Below are 17231 nucleotides of genomic sequence, written 5' to 3'. Positions count from 1 at the left end.
GCCAGTCTCTCAGAGATCTTTCTTTCTTGCTTAATTTCACTTTGAAACTGATTATTTTCTAGTTAGAGTTGTACTATGCACCTGGTGTTTATTTCTCCGAGAAAACACTCCCTTCCTCTGTGAACATTTTTCATTCCAGAAAGGAGATCACGGTGCGATAACCTCAAGCACCACCAGAGCCAGTCCCAGGACCGCCGGACGCCATCTTTGATTTTGAAATTTTCCTGAAGTAAAAAAGAACGCAAAATTGCATTCTTATCTGCGGCCCTATTTTCCACTCCTAGACTGTATAAGATAACTTCCTACTCTCTCAAGGGAGGGCACAGTCTTGAGGGCACTAGTCTGCTGTGGTCTCCATTGCCTGGCAAAGCAATGAAAGCTACTCTTGTACTTCCCCAAAACTATGTCGCCGCTTACTATTCGGCACGGGTGAACAGAGGCCGAGTTTCGGCAACAAGTTCAGAACTTGAAAAGCCCGCGCTGATCTGATTTGCCAGCCGTTCTTTCGTTTGGCTGTTTCAAACGTCTTAGTGACATTCTAAGCTACCACCTTACCCAACCTGCCTTCTCCGCAGCATAGAATGTTTCCCTTCTCGCTAAATAACCAAACTACCCCAGGTTTTTAAAACGGTACCAAAACTCGCTTCTTCACCACTACTAAAAGCCCTTGCTTACGGTATTAACCACTTTTTTGTAAAAGTTCTGTTTCCGAGTCACACTTCAATCAGTCCCGTTAGATAGCGAAGATAACTTGCGATAATAAACTGTGGCGATTATCCAGTGGCTTTAACCGCGCGTAAGCTTCATAGACCCAGCCCAGGTTTAGTTACAAGCTTTTTTAAGTGTGAAAATGTGGACGGCTCTGAAAAGAGCCTTTGGGTAAAAAGTTATAGACACGCACTGATATTGGGATTGGTTCACTTGCCCTTGGCCTTGTGGTGGCTCTCGGTCTTCTTGGGCAGCAGTACAGCCTGGATGTTGGGCAGGACGCCGCCCTGAGCGATGGTGACTTTGCCCAGCAGCTTGTTGAGCTCCTCGTCGTTGCGGATGGCCAACTGCAGGTGACGCGGGATGATGCGCGTCTTCTTATTGTCGCGGGCCGCGTTGCCCGCCAGCTCCAGGATCTCGGCCGTCAGGTACTCCAACACCGCCGCCAGGTACACCGGAGCGCCGGCCCCGACCCGCTCGGCGTAGTTGCCCTTGCGGAGCAGGCGGTGCACACGTCCCACGGGGAACTGGAGCCCGGCGCGCGAAGAGCGGGTCTTCGCCTTGGCACGTACCTTACCGCCCTGTTTCCCCCGGCCAGACATGACAAAACACTAAAGTCAAAACAAAAACCAAAGAAAATGACCCTCAGAACACAAGAAACTAGACTATTATACTCTGCGGCGGTTTGGTAAAACAGCCTGTGCGATTGGCCGAACACAAACCTTAGCCAATCAAAAGCTAGTTCTAAAACAACAACGTTACTAATTTACATAGAGAGTTTGTAATTGAAAAGTCAAATTATGTAAGGTTGAGCTAAGGGAAGAGCCAATGAGACTTTGTATTAAAGAGCCTATCAGAGACTAGGATGCTGAAAAGACCAATCACAAATCGTAATTCTGCCATCTCTAATTTGCATACAGACCAAGCAAATACTGAGGCCGGTTGCTCGTGGGCGTATTTGTTTCTCGCTCGCTACCTGGTGGTTTTGTGGGTCTTGCGATGCCTGAACCAGCTAAGTCTGCTTCTGCTCCGAAGAAGGGCTCCAAAAAGGCGGTGGCCAAGGCCCAGAAAAAGGACGGCAAGAAGCGCAAGCGCAGTCGCAAGGAGAGCTACTCCGTGTATGTATACAAGGTGTTGAAGCAGGTTCACCCGGATACCGGTATTTCCTCCAAGGCCATGGGTATCATGAATTCATTTGTCAACGACATCTTCGAGCGCATCGCGGGTGAGGCGTCGCGTCTGGCGCATTACAACAAACGCTCGACCATCACGTCCAGGGAGATCCAGACGGCCGTGCGCCTGTTGTTGCCCGGGGAGTTGGCCAAGCATGCCGTGTCCGAGGGCACCAAGGCTGTTACCAAGTACACCAGCTCCAAATAAGCTCCCTCCCTCTCCAATAACTCAAGGCTCTTTTAAGAGCCACCCACATTGTCTCTTAAGGGTCTGTAACTCCAGACTTCAAAATTATATTTATATATGACCTGGAAAAGAGAAAAAGCTCTGAAGGCTTCGGAAAGTTACTCTTTCGTAAGAGACGTGTACCTTTGTAAGAGAAATACCCCTTTTGTATGGGTGTCTCTTACTCTACCAGGAAGGAGGAGGATGGCCGAATGTGTTATCTATGGAAAAGCCCACAACTTACATCTGCATAACAACGTTACCCTTGTTTCCTGTGCTTTCACCTAGCTGCCCATTCCCATCGTTTTTAGTTTTTAGCTGAAGAGGTATTTAAGGTGGTAGCCGCAGCCATTTTGTAGATTTTGTTTTACTGGGGCTCTCCAATGTATACAGGAGGTACATCGTTGTTACGTTTGGTTTTTCTCCTGTCAATGTGTCTTCTATCAATTATTAGGCCAGCCAAAGAATCTAGAAGGGAAGAAGGAAAAAAAATTTCTTCCCTACATCTACACAGTGAGTTTTGTGAACATGAAATAAGTTACTATATTTTGAATGGTGCTTGTGAAGAAAATTCCCTAAACTCCACATATAATTAAGGCATTCACTTCTTGCTTTCCGAAGTTAATTTTAAGTACATTTTAAAATAATGTATTCTTGAAAACAAATACATAAGTATATTTGAGAAACGGATAAGCATGGTTTAAGGGGAAATCCCCCAACATATGATACAGTCCCGACTGCCTCTTTGAATGTTAAATTTGAGCATCTTACTTAAACCCTCTGTGAGCATTTCTTTCTAAAATGGGAATAATAATTAGCAACTACTCTGTGGCACTGCTGGGGTGATCAATAAAAGAGCACAAGTAAAGTACTCAGGGTGGTGACTGCACAGAGAGGGTCTTCTAAAGTGTTAGCTGTTGGCTAAAGCCTCTGGTTGAAGTGCTGGGAAGCTGCTCTTAGTCCTGCCCACTTTGGAGTCTCAGAATCTTGAAGCCATAAACAAGGCAGTAGGCCGGAAAGCCTACTAGCATTTAACACCAGTTAGGATTCCTTGTCTGGCAGTGTGAACAATCCAAACCACTTCTAACAGTCCAAGCCCCTCTTTGAAACCAGTTCGTTCCCCTGAACTGTTCTGAGGACAACCTAGTGCCTGTGACTGTAAGTCTTCCCTGCCTTTGATGGCCAATTCATGCAACATGTGCCTTACTTTCCAAGGACTTTCTCATGCCTCACTAGGATTAGAGGTACCTCTTTTAATAAGGTGTTGGGTTATAAGGAAGGCCGTATAAGAACTACTCACCTCCCTCCACCCAACCACAATACTTCCTTTCTGCATCCAGACTTTCCTTCTTGGTCTTCCTTCCATTTGGAGCTTCACTTTCTCAATCTTTTTTGCCCTCAAGCATCACTTATGAATAAAGCCTTCTATGACCATATGATTTAAAATGTCACCTCCTTCCTCCATACTTTAATGCTTTTCCCAGCTTCAGTGGTCCTCATAGCACCATCTTACATACTGTTTTACCTGTTTTGTTTGTGCCCCCTCCAATAAAATATAAGCTCCATGAATATAGATATATTGTTTTGTTCACAGTTGTTCACTGCTATAATTCCATAGCATCAGACAGTGCCTGGTATATGCCATGTGCTCAATTTTGTTTGTTTATTAAATTAACATCGTCATATGAATTTGTTTCCTCAAACCAGTGCCTTAGCTCAAATAACATCTGATCCTTTTCATATTTAAGCACCAGAGCCCGTATCTTTAAAACAGATGAGATTCCAAATGACTGCATTGATTTCTGGCTCGCAAAGTATCACCCTACAAATTACTTGCAGGCCACAAGGAGGAAAAACCTGCTTTTACAAAGACACTAATCACCCTAAACCAGTAACTGATCTATCATATCGAATCTGGATAACCCCGAAATCAAGTGCCTCTGATGTACAACAGTATTTACATACAATCATCTGTAACTGTTCCTTGACAAGAAAATTAACATGATTTCAGTCAAGTCTAGGGAAAATCACTTGTAGGGCATTCAGTGTACAGAAGTCAAGGAAAATAACCCCATCAGGAAACAAGCCAAAGCAAGACATCCTATAGTCCAGGTCTACAGCAAATCAATATCAAAAAACTAAATGAGATCAAGGAGAAGAAAACTTGTAGATTAAAAGACCTGAGACAAAAAAAAAAGACAGAAACCTGAGACTGAAAAGGCGTGATTGGATCCTCCTAAGCAAACCAGATCTCTAAGACATTTTGGGGCATAACTGGGATTTGTTACTGTGAACCCAGTATTAGATATTAGGGAATCTGGTTTTAGTTTGGCAGTGATTATATGGGAGCTTTTTTAAAAAATAAAATAGTGCGTACTTAATTTGAGGTAAAATATACTGATGCCTGTGTAGCATTTTTTTAAAATCATGTCAACTGTAAAGCTTAGGTGACATTTATGTTGTTCATTAAGTAACATACTTCCTATCGGCTTTTTAAAATTTTAACAGAAAGTCAGAATACAGTGTTCTCTATGACTTAGAAACACGTGCTAGCTCTCCCCGCCTGTGCATTTTAATTTTACCCCCAAAGCACTGGTACAAGGGTTTTAAGTTTGCAGAGCCCAGCAGCAGGACCACACTCCAGCAGAGCTCAGGAGCGCGCCCCCGCACAGGGGACGACCCGCCCCACTCGTAAATTCGCCTTTGTTCCGGGCCCCGCTTGCCGCCACGGGCGCGGGCTTTCTTTGTTCCTCGTCCTCGCCGCCATTTTGAGCACGGACCACAGGCGGGGGAAGGGAGCCTCGCATTACTACATCGGGGGCAGTGTAAGCCGACTTCTCTCCAGTATTCAAGCACTATGCATACACGACTCCAAACTTGAAATACACCAGAACTTAAGCGGAATCTTCCTAGGGAAAACAGTGCTCTGTGAGTTTCTTCACTGCCCCACGAAACGTTAAAATGCTCAAACTTATACCCGAAACCACTTCCACAAAGCAGAAACATACACAAATCAGCCAACTTCTGCCCTCCTAAAATGTGAACTAGAAATTAAAAAGCACGAAAAATAGCTTTTGACTAATTGAAAGTAAATGAAGTACACCTCATAAAAGGCAAGGAAAAAGAACAGCAAAAAGTGCTAGCTCTTTCACCGAAACATTTGGGCGGCCCTGAAAAGGGCCTTTGGTAGTAAAAGATGTTAAATCGCTGAAAACGGGCGACCTAACCGCCGAAGCCGTAGAGGGTGCGTCCCTGGCGTTTGAGGGCGTACACTACGTCCATGGCGGTGACGGTCTTCCGCTTGGCGTGCTCCGTGTAAGTGACCGCGTCTCGGATCACATTCTCCAAGAACACCTTCAGTACCCCACGGGTTTCTTCATAAATCAGGCCAGATATGCGCTTGACCCCACCTCGCCGGGCCAGACGCCGGATGGCGGGCTTGGTGATACCCTGGATGTTGTCACGCAAAACCTTACGATGCCGCTTAGCGCCCCCCTTCCCTAATCCCTTACCACCTTTGCCTCGTCCAGACATGGTAATACTGCTCTGACAATACTCAAAACAGCGAGAAAAACCCCGAGGCAATTCCCTTATATGAGCGGGTTTCGGACCGAATTGAAGACTGAAAGCGCGCTCGCCCGCACTTTCCTTTAGCCCGCCGGCCCCTCTCCTCGCGGCCCAGTCTCGATGACGTCATGATGACTTAGTCCCCGCCCGCCGAATGTGCCCTTCACGAAGGAGTCTACAGCAGGTCCTCCGGCCCTAAGTGGGACTTCTAGGACCTATTTAACAGCTGCGTCAGACTAAAAATGTTAACATTTTTTTTTACTAATTATCTTTTGCTGTTTGGGATGCTTTGGAACGGTTGCTCAGGAGCCTTGGCCCACACGACCGGAACTGCTGCAACCTTCGCTGGAATGCGGAGCCCCGCTTTGCCCCCAAGTTTACGGTGCTTCCAGCATTACTCCTCCCTACAACAAAATCCCTTCAAACCGAATCCCCCGCTCCGGAGGACTTTAAAAACTGCAGGACTTCACCCTCTCCATCACGAAGCCAAGGGAAATCTGACCAAAAGGATTTTCTTCCCAAAGGCGAATACATGGTTGGTTAGTGATTTTGTGGTAGAATTCTCGCCCGCCGCGCGGACGCCCGTGTTCCTTTCCCTCTTGTTTTCGTTTCCTTCCCTGTTTACTAAAACCTGTAATTCTCATTTAATTATCTAACCACCCCTCACCTCTGCGCCCAGTAACTTAACTCTGTTAATGTTTACTTTTCTACTCCTCGTCGTTTCCTCTGATTCTGGTAGCGATATTATTCCAGAGACTTGGCAACTTGTAGCCAAGGAATTGAAATAAATAGGCGCCTTCTTACATTTTGTATATTTAGAGGCCAAGTCGCCTCTGAGTAGACTTAAGAGTATTATTAGGAAACGTTTTCGAGGAGAGAGCAGAGTGGCGCAGCGGAAGCGTGCTGGGCCCATAACCCAGAGGTCGATGGATCGAAACCATCCTCTGCTATTTTCCTTCTGTCGTTAAAATTGTGTAACCTTGTTTCACAGTAAGGAAAAAAAATAAAATGGCGTCCCACCCTTTTTTTTTTTTTTAATTCTGGAGCTAAAATGACTCCCTGAAAATAAGCGTGAAACCGTTTAAGTGATTTCTTCTGGTTGCCAAAGTAACCGTGCTATTTTATCACGACAGTTCTCGTTGCCCTATGAAGCTGCGAAAATACTGAATTAAACTGAGGGCAGGGGTGGAAGCCAAGATCTTGAGTTACATTTCCTTCTATAACATAATTCGGAAAGCACTACTTTTAGGTAATTGTGGCCATGTGGTTAAGCTGATAGACTAGAAATCTCCTGGGCCATCCCGGCGCAGATTCTTTGCAACTACTAGAGTTTTAATATTTGGAGTAAATAAGTAGCAGTTTGGGACAGAGTGCAGAGTTTGGGAGGCCATGATTGTACTTTGACCTGAGAAAACCACTTCGGCGGCTACTGGTAAAATGTGTCTGTACCCTTTACCTTGCTTTACAATCTCTAACAGAACTATTCTCTATGCTCATTTTTTAAATATATGTGTGGACTGTTTTATAGTTTTCTCTCTCTCAGAAAGGATTCCTATTCATATATTTATGTGTTAGATACTGTCCTAGGCGCTAAGAAAAGGCATTAAGTAGCCTACAGTGTAGAAATGCTTTTAAACAAGTAAATACGTATATACAGTACAAGTTGTTTCCCGGTAGCCCTATGACCACCCAGTAGTTGGTGATTCGCTGGAAGGAGTCACATGAATCAACATTTACCCAAGGTTAAGATTTATTACAGCAAAGGAAAAAGTGCAGACACACAAAAAAAGATATACACAAGGAAATACTAGAGAAGGCTTTCTTGTCCTCCATCTTCAGGTATGGCACGGATGCTCTTTATTACTTGAGGAGAAAAGTCATGGAAAGCAACACACCAGTCATGGTCAAAAATTATTTTGGCTGGATTTCATTGCCGATAATCTTCTCAAAGATGGAGTCTTCAACAGACTGAAGATATATATATATATATATATATATATATATATATATCTCCACTTCAACATGTATATTCACATATACATTCACACATATAGGATTCATATAGAATCCTAATTTGACCACTCCAAACTTGGATGTTAAGTGCACAACTCAAACTTAACATGTCCAAACAGAACTTATCCTAACCCCACACACACCACCCCCAAAATGCTCCTTCTTCTCCTGTGGTGGTCCCCATCTCAGTAAATGGAAACGTGTTAAAGCAAAAAATCGTGGAGCTATGTATGACTTCTCTATTTCTCTCACACCCTCAATCCAATCAGCAAATCCTTCAAAACATATCCAGAATTCAACCACTTCTTACCACTTCCACCAACACTACCCATGATGGTTTAGCCACCATCTTCCTGCTTCCAGGAAGAGAGAAAGAGAGAAAACAAGTCCACGTTCAAATATTTTCAGGAGATAAGGATCTTTTTGTTAAATAATCTCCACCTTAAAGATAATCTCAAAATTCAAAAACATATGTATATGAGAAATTCAGCACATTTTTATTGAGCTCCTACTATTTGCCACATGTTATTCCGTGGACAGGGAAGAAAGACTGTGTGAAAGGGCCTATTTCTGTACTCCAAAAAGCTGCTAATTTACTAGTCAAGAAAAGCCAAGACCTACCACAAATAAGCCAGGAAGGCCAATGCTCCCAGGGTCTAGAATTTAAGAAAATTAAGGAAATGCCTAATGTGTAGACTAATAATGTTGACATTATCTTCAAACGAGGTGCATGAGGTCGCAGAGATTCACTGACAAGCTTAAAAGAAGCCATCCAAAATATAACTTTATATCAGATCATTGGGCCAAGCCCTCTACCATACATTATAAATTCTATAAATATTTTGACCATAGAATGATTTTATTGTAACACGTTTTTGTGTTGATTCATTTATTAAATGTAAAAATTGTCACAATCAAAATTTTTGTAATTCTACCGTAGTGCTTATTTCTTAATATATGGAAGCCTCAAATAATAGTAATGGCACTGGACTCCCCTAAACCCTGAGAAACGCCAAAAAAAAGAAAAAAAGCATTCTCTTTTCAAACAGATAGAAATATACTGTGAAAAGTGCTTTGATGTCACGTTATGACAATCAGGGAAAATACCAGAAAACATGGGAAAGGGGAAATTGTTATGCCTGGGGGCCTGCAGATATCCATGCCGGGTGACAAGAAAGACAATCGTGTAGATAGATGCTGCCTTATGTAGTAAGACTGCCTTCTTACTGACAACTGTCCAGGCAGACATCCCAAGTACCTAGAGTTTGAAAATTGCGAGCGTGACTGAATATTAATAGGGAAGAAACTCTGAGTTCTCTTATTTAAAAATATCCCTCGATGCAGGCAATATGCAATATTTTGGCATCCTTTGGGTGCCATAAACTCCAGTTTTTCTGCTCGAGAGTTGTACAGTCAATGACTTTTCCCTCCATGGAGTACCCAAGACCGAAATAATTGTCAATTCTTACCCTTCACAAGGCCCTGCTCCTTGGCCCGAGATAACCCCCGTAATCTCGAGTTTCTATTTTTCCAATGACAGAGAGCGCCGGCGGCGTGGGGGCCATTGCCTTTTGTCATTACGTAACTGTCACGACTCAGAACGGGGCAGAAAACTTACTTCCTAAGTGTCACAGCAAGACCCTATGCTCGGCGACCACGTGGCCTAACGGATAAGGCGTCTGACTTCGGATCAGAAGATTGAGGGTTCGAATCCCTTCGTGGTTAGTGTCACCTTTTATGCCCTTTTCTAGTAATCGATAGCCACGTCTCATGGGTAGGTGGTAGGAAATCATGTGTTTTTCGAACCCTTTTCTTCCTGCCCTATTTTAAAGAGGTTATTCTCAAAAGCCTTGGGAGAACCAGTGTAAAGAGTGGCTGGAAGTCAAAACCGAAATAAGGCCTTCCAATAATTTGGGGCTCTCAAGCTCTCCCCATATTTGGATTTGAGCTCCTGAGTTTCATTTTCACATGCTCGGCTTGTCCTTGAAAAGGGAATTCCGATCTGTAAACGGAGCTCTCTCGAACTGAGCCCCCAGTGGGTAGCACGGGGGAAAACCTGCTGCTTCTCCTTCCCCATGGCTTCGCCCAAGGCCACAACCTCTTCACAGTTCTCTTCTCGTTTGAGTTCCGGGTGCTGGAATCTGTCACTGGTTTCCACTCTTCCCCTATCTTTTCCATCTTAACTTTCTTGTTTTCCTTTGGTTTTGCTGCCGTCAAAAGGATGAGAACAGCTTATATTCAAACCTAAATTACAGAACAGAATACTAAGGTCATTGAAATAGCCGGACTGTTTGCGGAGTGTGTATACAAACAGGAAGGCAGAGAACATAGCTGGGCAAAATATACAAACACATTTTTCAGGGCTTAAATAACTGAATTGATTAATAATTTAGGATGAAGAAAATCTCATTTCCAATTGATGACTTCCTGGTGAAACATATGGTGTTTTCAGATTCAAACGTTGGTTCAAATCACACGGAGGCTTAACTCTTTTCTACTTAACGTATTCCTCTTTGCTTTTCTCTTTGGTAGTTAAGGAAAAAACATACCCTTTGGGTTTAAAAGCTGTGAGGGGCAGAGGCAAAATTGCTCCAGATCTACCTCCCTATCGTGGAAACAATACAAGAGATTAGCACATTTAAATTTATCCTTTAATGTGTATTAAAAGCAGTGACAAATACCCTAAGGTATATTCTGCCTGGACAAAGTTTCAGTCCCTACCGTGTCACCATCATGCGCGCACACACACACACACACACACACACATATACAATATGCCTGTGTTTATTTTATAACTATCTGTTGAATGTTTACAGTGTGCAAAGTTGGAAGGACAAGGATATAAAAGGGTGGTACCCCTACAAACTTATTCTCAAACAAGGTAACATGGGGTTGAAGGGACAAGAGGGATAAGGCTGTTCAGGCATCCAATATCTCTGATTCTGTTTTGGAGAAAATTCAGAAATATAAAGAGCATATCACCCAATTCCTCAAGACCCCACTTTGGCCTCCAATCTGGATCAGCATTTCCTGAGTTTTTATTTTCAAGATAAAATGAGTTAAAATTTGTGAACTATCTTTGAATCACAGGTACTACATAAGCCATATATTGTTAGGTAAAATTCAAAAACAGATTTTACTTCAAAATTTGTGCCTCATAGGTCTCAGTCCTCAGGAGCCTTTGGATCTCTGCTGATCTATGACAAGTGTACTTCAGAAGGATTTTCCAGGTATGAAAAGTCACAATCCCAGTCACTGGATTTGAACATGTTAGAAAGATCTTATCACCTTAACCACTTGATCTTAAAGAACTTGGTTCCCATGAACCTTAATAAGGAAACGTTGGTTATATGATTTTTTTAAACAATTAATTTGTCTGGTCTCTACCTCAGTTTTCTCATCTGTAAAATAGAGACAGGTGATGGGGTGGTGGGAATTTTCAGAGAGATCATCTTTACGGTCCCTTCAAATTTTGTTATTCTACACCGTGCACTCAGCCGTTTGCTATAGTTTACTATTAGGTGAAAAGAGGGAACTGGTGAGATTTTATGGTATTATGTGCTAAAATTAAGATATAAGTGGCAGAAGATGATCAAAGAAGGAAGAAACTAATAGAGACTGGAACACCTGGAAAAGATCTTCGATTAAATTCATTCATGTAAAATACAAAGAGGAGAGTGATGCTTTCTTTCATCTGAGGATTCACAGAAAAGGTACATTTGATGTGGGTCTTGCAAGAGGATTTTGCAGCAAGGGAGCAGAGACTCTCCAGGCAGAAGGAACTACTTGAGCAAAAGCAGAGCATGTGAACAGCTTCTGCTCCTGAAGACAGGGACCAGTGGTCAGATAAAACTGGAGTTTGATGAAGAGTTTGGGAGGATAGGGAGTGATAAGGGGTAAAGAGGGAGCGTCTTGGACCTGAATTTAAGAGGCAAAAAAAAAAAAACAAAAAAACAAAAACTGCCGAGACAGGGAACCAAAGCTGGGGAGCGGGTGGGAGCAGGGAGTGAAGAGAAGCGAATGGCCAGTGGTTCTCAGCCCAAGAAACCCATCAGAATCACCTGTGGCCCCTGCAGCCACGCCTGGACGTCACCCTCGGAGATACTGATTCAACTGTGCCGAGGGGTGGAGGAAAGGTGGACATCTTGAGAAAACTCCCTAGTTGCTTATAATTTGCTACCAGTGTTAGGAACGCAGGCAGGAAGATGGGCTGGGTGGGGAGGCGGTCAACAAGCGTAACGGAAGTCAGAGGGCCAGAAATCAGTTTTTGACAACGGTGGAGAAGCTGGGGAATACGTGAGCACACCTGCGTCTGACCGGAGGCAGCAGAGTTTGATTCTTGACTGTCATCCACGTGACGTGACTCAAATTCTAATCTCTCTATAAAAGGGGCTAAAAGTAACGTTATTGAAAGTTACTCGTCACCTCAATGCGTCTCTAACAGCATCTACCGACACGTTCTGGCGAAATACCTTCTTTACAAGGTACTAAAACCACACTCCCACAGTAAAGCGGGGAAACCGAACGACGAGGATGGGATTCGAACCCACGCGTGCAGAGCACAATGGATTAGCAGTCCATCGCCTTAACCACTCGGCCACCTCGTCATCTGTGTGGGGGGTTTTGGTTAAAAATTGTATTTCTTTACTCAGCAGCGTTCTATTTGCCAAATTATATTATTATTTAGCTTTTTTATTATTATTAATGAAGATAATGTCTTTTCTCCCTATAAATGGCCCTCTTGCTTTGATAAAGGAAGAAAAAATAAAGAAGGGACTGAGGTTCAGCCACTGAGGAAAATAGCATGAAGGATCCTCAAAAAATTAAAAATAGATCTACTGTATGATCCAGCAATCCCAGTTCTAGGTATTTATCCAAAAGAAATGAAAACAGGATACTAAAAAGATATCTGCACTCCCACGTTTATTGCAGCATTTTTCACAATAGCCAAGATATGGAAAGAAATTGTGTCTGTCAACCGATGAATAGATAAAGAAAATGTGGTTGTATATATATACAAAGGAATATTATTCAGCCATGAGAATGAAGGAAACCCCTGCCATTCACAACAACATGGACCTTGAGGGCATTATGCTAAAAGAGGTAAGTCATACAGAGAAAGACAAATACTATATGATGTCACTTATATGTGGAATCTAAAAATATGTTGCCTTACATGGTAAAAGTGATTTTGCAGATATGGTTAAATTGAGGATTTCGAGATGGAAGATTATCCGGGATTATCTAAGTGAACCTAAAGGAGGATCATATTCATTAGTAGGAAACGTGACTGCAGAAGAGGCGATACAAGGAAGAGGCCACTAGGTGAAAAAAAGCGAGGAAACATTCTTCCCTGAAGTCTCCAGAGGGAACACAGCCATGCTGACAACTTGATTGTAATCTTTTGAACTTCAGAACTGTAAGAGAGTAAATCTGTGTTGTTTTAAGTCACTAAATTTGTGGTAATTTGCTACAGCAGCAATAGGAAGCTAAGACAGAGGTTCTAAGACATTGATATGACTGGGGCTTAATAGGTGGAAGGAAGCTTGCAGGGCTTTTTCTGGAACAATTTTTAGAAACCAGAGGCATTCATGGGGGCTCTTGTTTTGCTGTCACAGAGCACTGAAGGATATATGTTCAAACTGTGGAGAGAGTCAACAGAAAGAATTTAGAGTCCCACTGACAGCTGGGACTGCTGTATTCAGAGACCAGAGGATTAGCCATCACACCATGGGACCTTGGTATAACAAACCTTCAAGGTTAAGACTTGTATACTAATGCATCTGGTCTGTTGATCTTTAAAATGTTTCAGCATAGATTCAATCTAAGGAATATTAAGAGAGAGCCTCCTCTAAGGGCACAGTGGAGGCTCTCAGATGACTATGATAGCTAGGGTCTCACTCTATGGTTTGGATATTTTCAGGTCTGTGTTCAGAGTTCTGCAGCCTACAGAGCATTTGCCTGAGTTCCAGAGGAGAAAAAAGTCACAGGTGGGGCCTGTGACATATGAACTCTTAATCACCCAAGCACATAATTGACTTATAGGGATCTGATTGACTTTAGGCCGGCACCAGGCAAAGCAAAAGGCATCAAGAGGAGAGATTTTAGGGGGGAGGTGACGGTGATGGGGAGAGGGAAATTTTCAGTAGCCAGAGGAAAGAGCAAGGAGTTGGACGTTGATGGGAGAGAAGAAATGCAAGTTTAAGGGAGTGTCTATACATCAGAGTGTACTCCTGGTTAGGGAAAATGTGAGGGCAAGGTCACCAAAACTGAGACAAGTCCACTGAGATTTGAAGTCCAGGCGCTAACCATTACATCATGAGGCCCTTGAAGTTAGGTCTCTACCAAAAGACTGATGTGTACTCCTAACAGGTCAGTTTATCTTCAAAATAAAGTAGGCAACACATAAGCTTGTGGAGTTTGAACAGAGCCTCTCATGGGTACAACTCTAGGATGTACTCAACAAGGGTACTGCTGTGTAGTAGGAACTTTCTCAGGACAGTGTTAGTGTTTGGAAGCCGATGGAGCACTTTAAGTAGGCTCCAGGAAAGGAAGGACCTGAATTAGAGGGACTGTAAAACATGAACACCTAATCATTGGAACCAGGATTCTAATTTAGCAGAATCTGAGGAACTCTGGGCAAAAGGCAAAAAGGGCCATCAGGTGTAAGGGGAAGTAGGGCTAGAATTCCGGAGGAAGGTAATCAGAGACAATCTTCTCTCGGGCAGTGGTTCTATGTTGCTTTGGTTGTTGACTTGGAAGTAACTAGCAGCGCCTACAGCTAGATATGTACATCTGGCTAACGATTTAGGAGAACCATAGGGGGAAAATTGCTAAGATGTTGCTGAGATCCCAAAGAGATTTGGACTCAAACTGCTAGATTCAGAGCCCAGAGTGCTAACCGTGGGGTCCTTACATGAGGAACTTTGTACTTGCTACTGCACTTTATATATATATATATATAATATATATATATACAAATTATATATATTACATATAAATTATATATATTGTTATATATTATATATGTTATATATTATTATATATAACATACATATTATATATATAATTTATATAGATATATATTCCTACATTAGGCTGATACGTTTTGAGGAGGCTTCAGAGAAGAGAAGATTTGCGAGAGGGGCCTCTGAGACATGAAGTGTTAAGACCCTGAGCATGCAAATTACTTAGGATCTGACTGTCTTCAGGAACCCAGGCAAGAGTAGTTGTCGAGAGAGTGAATGGTGTTCCAAGGGGCTCCTCGGAAGAAGGAAGCCTGAGTGGGAAGGTTATGCCCAGAAACCAGTGTACATTATCGACTTGAGGGAAACACGGAGGAAATAGGCTGGCGACCAAAACAAAAGTAGGTCCCACCGAGATTTGAACTCGGATCGCTGGATTCAAAGTCCAGAGTGCTGACCATTACACCATGGGACCACCACTTGCTGGGGAATTTATGAATATTTATTGAAGAGTCTGTCATTCCATTCAGGGTTTTATGGACTATCGTTTTCATTTTAAAAATATTCATAGGGAATCTGCTGTATGCCAATCAGCAGAAGCTCCAAGTGAAACGCGACGACCAGGGTTCAGGGTTCACAGGCACTACGAACTTCTCAGGACCCAGTTCGTGTTAGAAACTGATGGAACTTGAACCCAGGACTGAGATCAGGGGTGGAAAACGTGAATAGTCACCCAGGGGGTAATCTAAATGACGAGGATCGGAGGAGATTCTGTGGCCTAGAGAAGGAGGAGGAGCAAGAGAGGACAGATGTGGAATCCCAGAGGCAAGGGTAAGGAAAGCTGTTTTGCAGTACAGTGTCTCCTTGCTGACGGGGATGGGGTATCTTGCGCAAGTGCTTAGGTGTCTAGCCTCCTCGAGGTACCACGGTGATTTAAGAGACGAGGAGGGAAGACACTAAAAGACTAACAGGTCCCACCGAGATTTGAACTCGGATCGCTGGATTCAAAGTCCAGAGTGCTAACCATTACACCATGGGGCCCCTGCTATTTTCCTGCCCCACGCTTTTAGGAACGTGTCTGCTATGCGTCGTATGCGCTTCATTGGAAAGATTTGTCTTAGATGACCGAAAGCCTCACCTTCAGTGCTCCGCAATGCGAAAAGCCTAGCAGAGCTCACTCTGCTTGGAATTTTTTCTCAGGGCCCCCGGAGGGTTTGAGTACCGGCGTTCCTTGCAAAATCAAAACTGTGCCTTTACTGAATTTCTAACCTGGGCCATGAACGTTTGTCTACATATGGTGTCAACACTTAAAAATCCCTTAGGACATGTGTGAATATAGAAAACGCAAGAAGAAAAAACAAGTCCAAGATAAGATAGGAAATTACTGGTAATTTCGGGAATAAGAAAAAACTTTTTCCTTTTTGAGTATTTTTACATCCTTCTTTTTGCTTATCCGCATTTCCTAATGGATCGACTGCAAGTTTAATACAAGATGAATTTTTGTTATATTTACTCTTATTTATGTTGCATATACTGTATGTTTATGTATTAGAGTTTTAGCGAGCAAAACAGTTTTGTTGTTGTTGTTGTTGTTGTTGTTTTGAAATTAAGCCCAAATCAGAAAACAGTTTTGAAAATTCTGTAACTGGTACTTCCTCCCTACAGTCTGGCCTCCTAAGTGGAATGATAAGAGGGCTCCAGAAGGAGGAAATATTGGAAATTTCTGTTTGAGATACTGATTCCCAAACATAAAAATACTCACGAGTGGAATAGTGATGCACTGGATATACCCAAATTCTTGGAAGAACATCGAAAAAATAGAGGCAGGCGAGGTTCGGAAGTCAGACCTGAGCTGAATTTCAGATAGGGAGATAGCAATTCAAAATGAACTAAAGCCTGAGCATTTTTTCAGCATATTTATGATGGTCTCAGAAATCCCTAGCGTTTACCAAAGTAATTTTCAAAGATTTTCTCTACATACAGTTATACTAAAGGACTAGAACTACCTGCTTCCAGTTTTATGGAGAAAGATAATAATAATCAGTAAAACAGTATATTCCGTGTTGTTTCACCGTTTCTGTAGCTGGTACAGCAAGTATTTCGACCTGGAGGTAAAACAAAACTCCGTAGCCGGCAGGATTCGAACCTGCGCGGGGAGACCCCAATGGATTTCAAGTCCATCGCCTTAACCACTCGGCCACGACTACATGACTGACTAAATTGTCTACATATATTCCCATGAGGAATAATATCTTTCCTCTTACAAACGTTCTTTAATTTCGACAACAGTTCTGGAATGCCTGTCATAATGGTAAAAAGCTCAGCAGATTGAGATGTTGGTTACAGACGTAATTACAAATTGTAACACTTGTCTGACTTACAAGATACCAAAGACTTTACCAAGGTCACATTCCAATCCCTAAGAGGTGTAGTGGTCTCCAAATCTGAGAGATCAAGTTACCAGACATAATGAATAAGATTTATCTCTGTCAAAAACGGGAAATATGTATTTTTAACAAACCACTTTGGGGATTCTTACACATCCCGAACTGTCCCACAAGCTCGAGCTGATGGTCTCTT

The 17231-nt window shown here is 42.8% G+C and overlaps 3 protein-coding genes, 1 long non-coding RNA gene and 6 other non-coding genes across 12 annotated transcripts; 4 read left to right on the top strand and 6 right to left on the bottom strand.

Annotated features, from left to right (window-relative positions):
• Positions 1-9: 9 nt before the first annotated feature.
• Positions 10-1434, bottom strand: LOC101276696 (histone H2A type 1-like). 2 transcript variants are annotated; one of them, XM_033434728.2, is made up of 2 exons: positions 926-1434; positions 10-224 (listed from the first exon to the last, which is right to left on the bottom strand). In XM_033434728.2, the coding sequence occupies exons 1-2, from the start codon at positions 1308-1310 to the stop codon at positions 148-150; spliced, it is 462 nt and encodes a 153-aa protein (XP_033290619.1). In that variant the 5' UTR covers positions 1311-1434; the 3' UTR covers positions 10-147. The 2 variants fall into 2 exon arrangements, with proteins under 2 accessions (XP_033290619.1, XP_004273525.1); XM_004273477.4 differs by having other exon boundaries at positions 180-224; positions 902-1433.
• Positions 1435-1689: 255 nt separating this feature from the next.
• On the top strand, positions 1690-2192 carry LOC101279987 (histone H2B type 1-C/E/F/G/I-like). The gene has a single exon (XM_004273568.3). The coding sequence runs from the start codon at positions 1708-1710 to the stop codon at positions 2086-2088; it is 381 nt and encodes a 126-aa protein (XP_004273616.1). The 5' UTR covers positions 1690-1707; the 3' UTR covers positions 2089-2192.
• A 3067-nt stretch (positions 2193-5259) lies between these two features.
• Positions 5260-5656, bottom strand: LOC101279725 (histone H4). The gene has a single exon (XM_004273567.4). The coding sequence runs from the start codon at positions 5638-5640 to the stop codon at positions 5329-5331; it is 312 nt and encodes a 103-aa protein (XP_004273615.1). The 5' UTR covers positions 5641-5656; the 3' UTR covers positions 5260-5328.
• A 193-nt stretch (positions 5657-5849) lies between these two features.
• On the top strand, positions 5850-14688 carry LOC117202675 (uncharacterized). Of its 2 annotated transcripts, XR_007469893.1 has the most exons (5): positions 5850-6212; positions 9227-9407; positions 10855-10916; positions 12619-12793; positions 12968-14688. It is a non-coding gene; the product is annotated as an uncharacterized LOC117202675 (long non-coding RNA). The 2 variants fall into 2 exon arrangements; XR_007469894.1 differs by lacking the exon at positions 10855-10916 and having other exon boundaries at positions 5850-6208.
• TRNAM-CAU (transfer RNA methionine (anticodon CAU)) lies at positions 6552-6623 on the top strand. The gene has a single exon. It is a non-coding gene; the product is annotated as a tRNA-Met (tRNA).
• Positions 9339-9411, top strand: TRNAR-UCG (transfer RNA arginine (anticodon UCG)). The gene has a single exon. It is a non-coding gene; the product is annotated as a tRNA-Arg (tRNA).
• TRNAS-GCU (transfer RNA serine (anticodon GCU)) lies at positions 12212-12293 on the bottom strand. The gene has a single exon. It is a non-coding gene; the product is annotated as a tRNA-Ser (tRNA).
• A 366-nt stretch (positions 14689-15054) lies between the features above and the next one.
• TRNAQ-UUG (transfer RNA glutamine (anticodon UUG)) lies at positions 15055-15126 on the bottom strand. Its single transcript has one exon. It is a non-coding gene; the product is annotated as a tRNA-Gln (tRNA).
• Positions 15127-15620: 494 nt separating this feature from the next.
• On the bottom strand, positions 15621-15692 carry TRNAQ-UUG (transfer RNA glutamine (anticodon UUG)). The gene has a single exon. It is a non-coding gene; the product is annotated as a tRNA-Gln (tRNA).
• Positions 15693-16776: 1084 nt separating this feature from the next.
• On the bottom strand, positions 16777-16858 carry TRNAS-UGA (transfer RNA serine (anticodon UGA)). Its single transcript has one exon. It is a non-coding gene; the product is annotated as a tRNA-Ser (tRNA).
• Positions 16859-17231: the final 373 nt, after the last annotated feature.

Source organism: Orcinus orca, chromosome 10 (assembly GCF_937001465.1).
Source record: "Orcinus orca chromosome 10, mOrcOrc1.1, whole genome shotgun sequence".
In the NCBI taxonomy this organism is placed as follows: Eukaryota; Metazoa; Chordata; class Mammalia; order Artiodactyla; family Delphinidae; genus Orcinus; species Orcinus orca.
Note: the sequence above shows the minus strand (reverse complement) of the source record. Positions and strands in the feature narration are given on the sequence as shown.

What these genes read in the sequence shown, in the direction of transcription:
- LOC101276696 (XM_033434728.2), bottom strand. Translation starts at nt 1,310, where the DNA reads ATGTCTGGCCGGGGGAAACAGGGCGGTAAGGTACGTGCCAAGGCGAAG. An exon ending in GAGCCACCACAAGGCCAAGG is followed by an intron (nt 225 to 925) that starts GCAAGTGAACCA and finishes TTTTTACTTCAG; the next exon opens with GAAAATTTCAAAATCAAAGA.
- LOC101279987 (XM_004273568.3), top strand. Translation starts at nt 1,708, where the DNA reads ATGCCTGAACCAGCTAAGTCTGCTTCTGCTCCGAAGAAGGGCTCCAAA.
- LOC101279725 (XM_004273567.4), bottom strand. Translation starts at nt 5,640, where the DNA reads ATGTCTGGACGAGGCAAAGGTGGTAAGGGATTAGGGAAGGGGGGCGCT.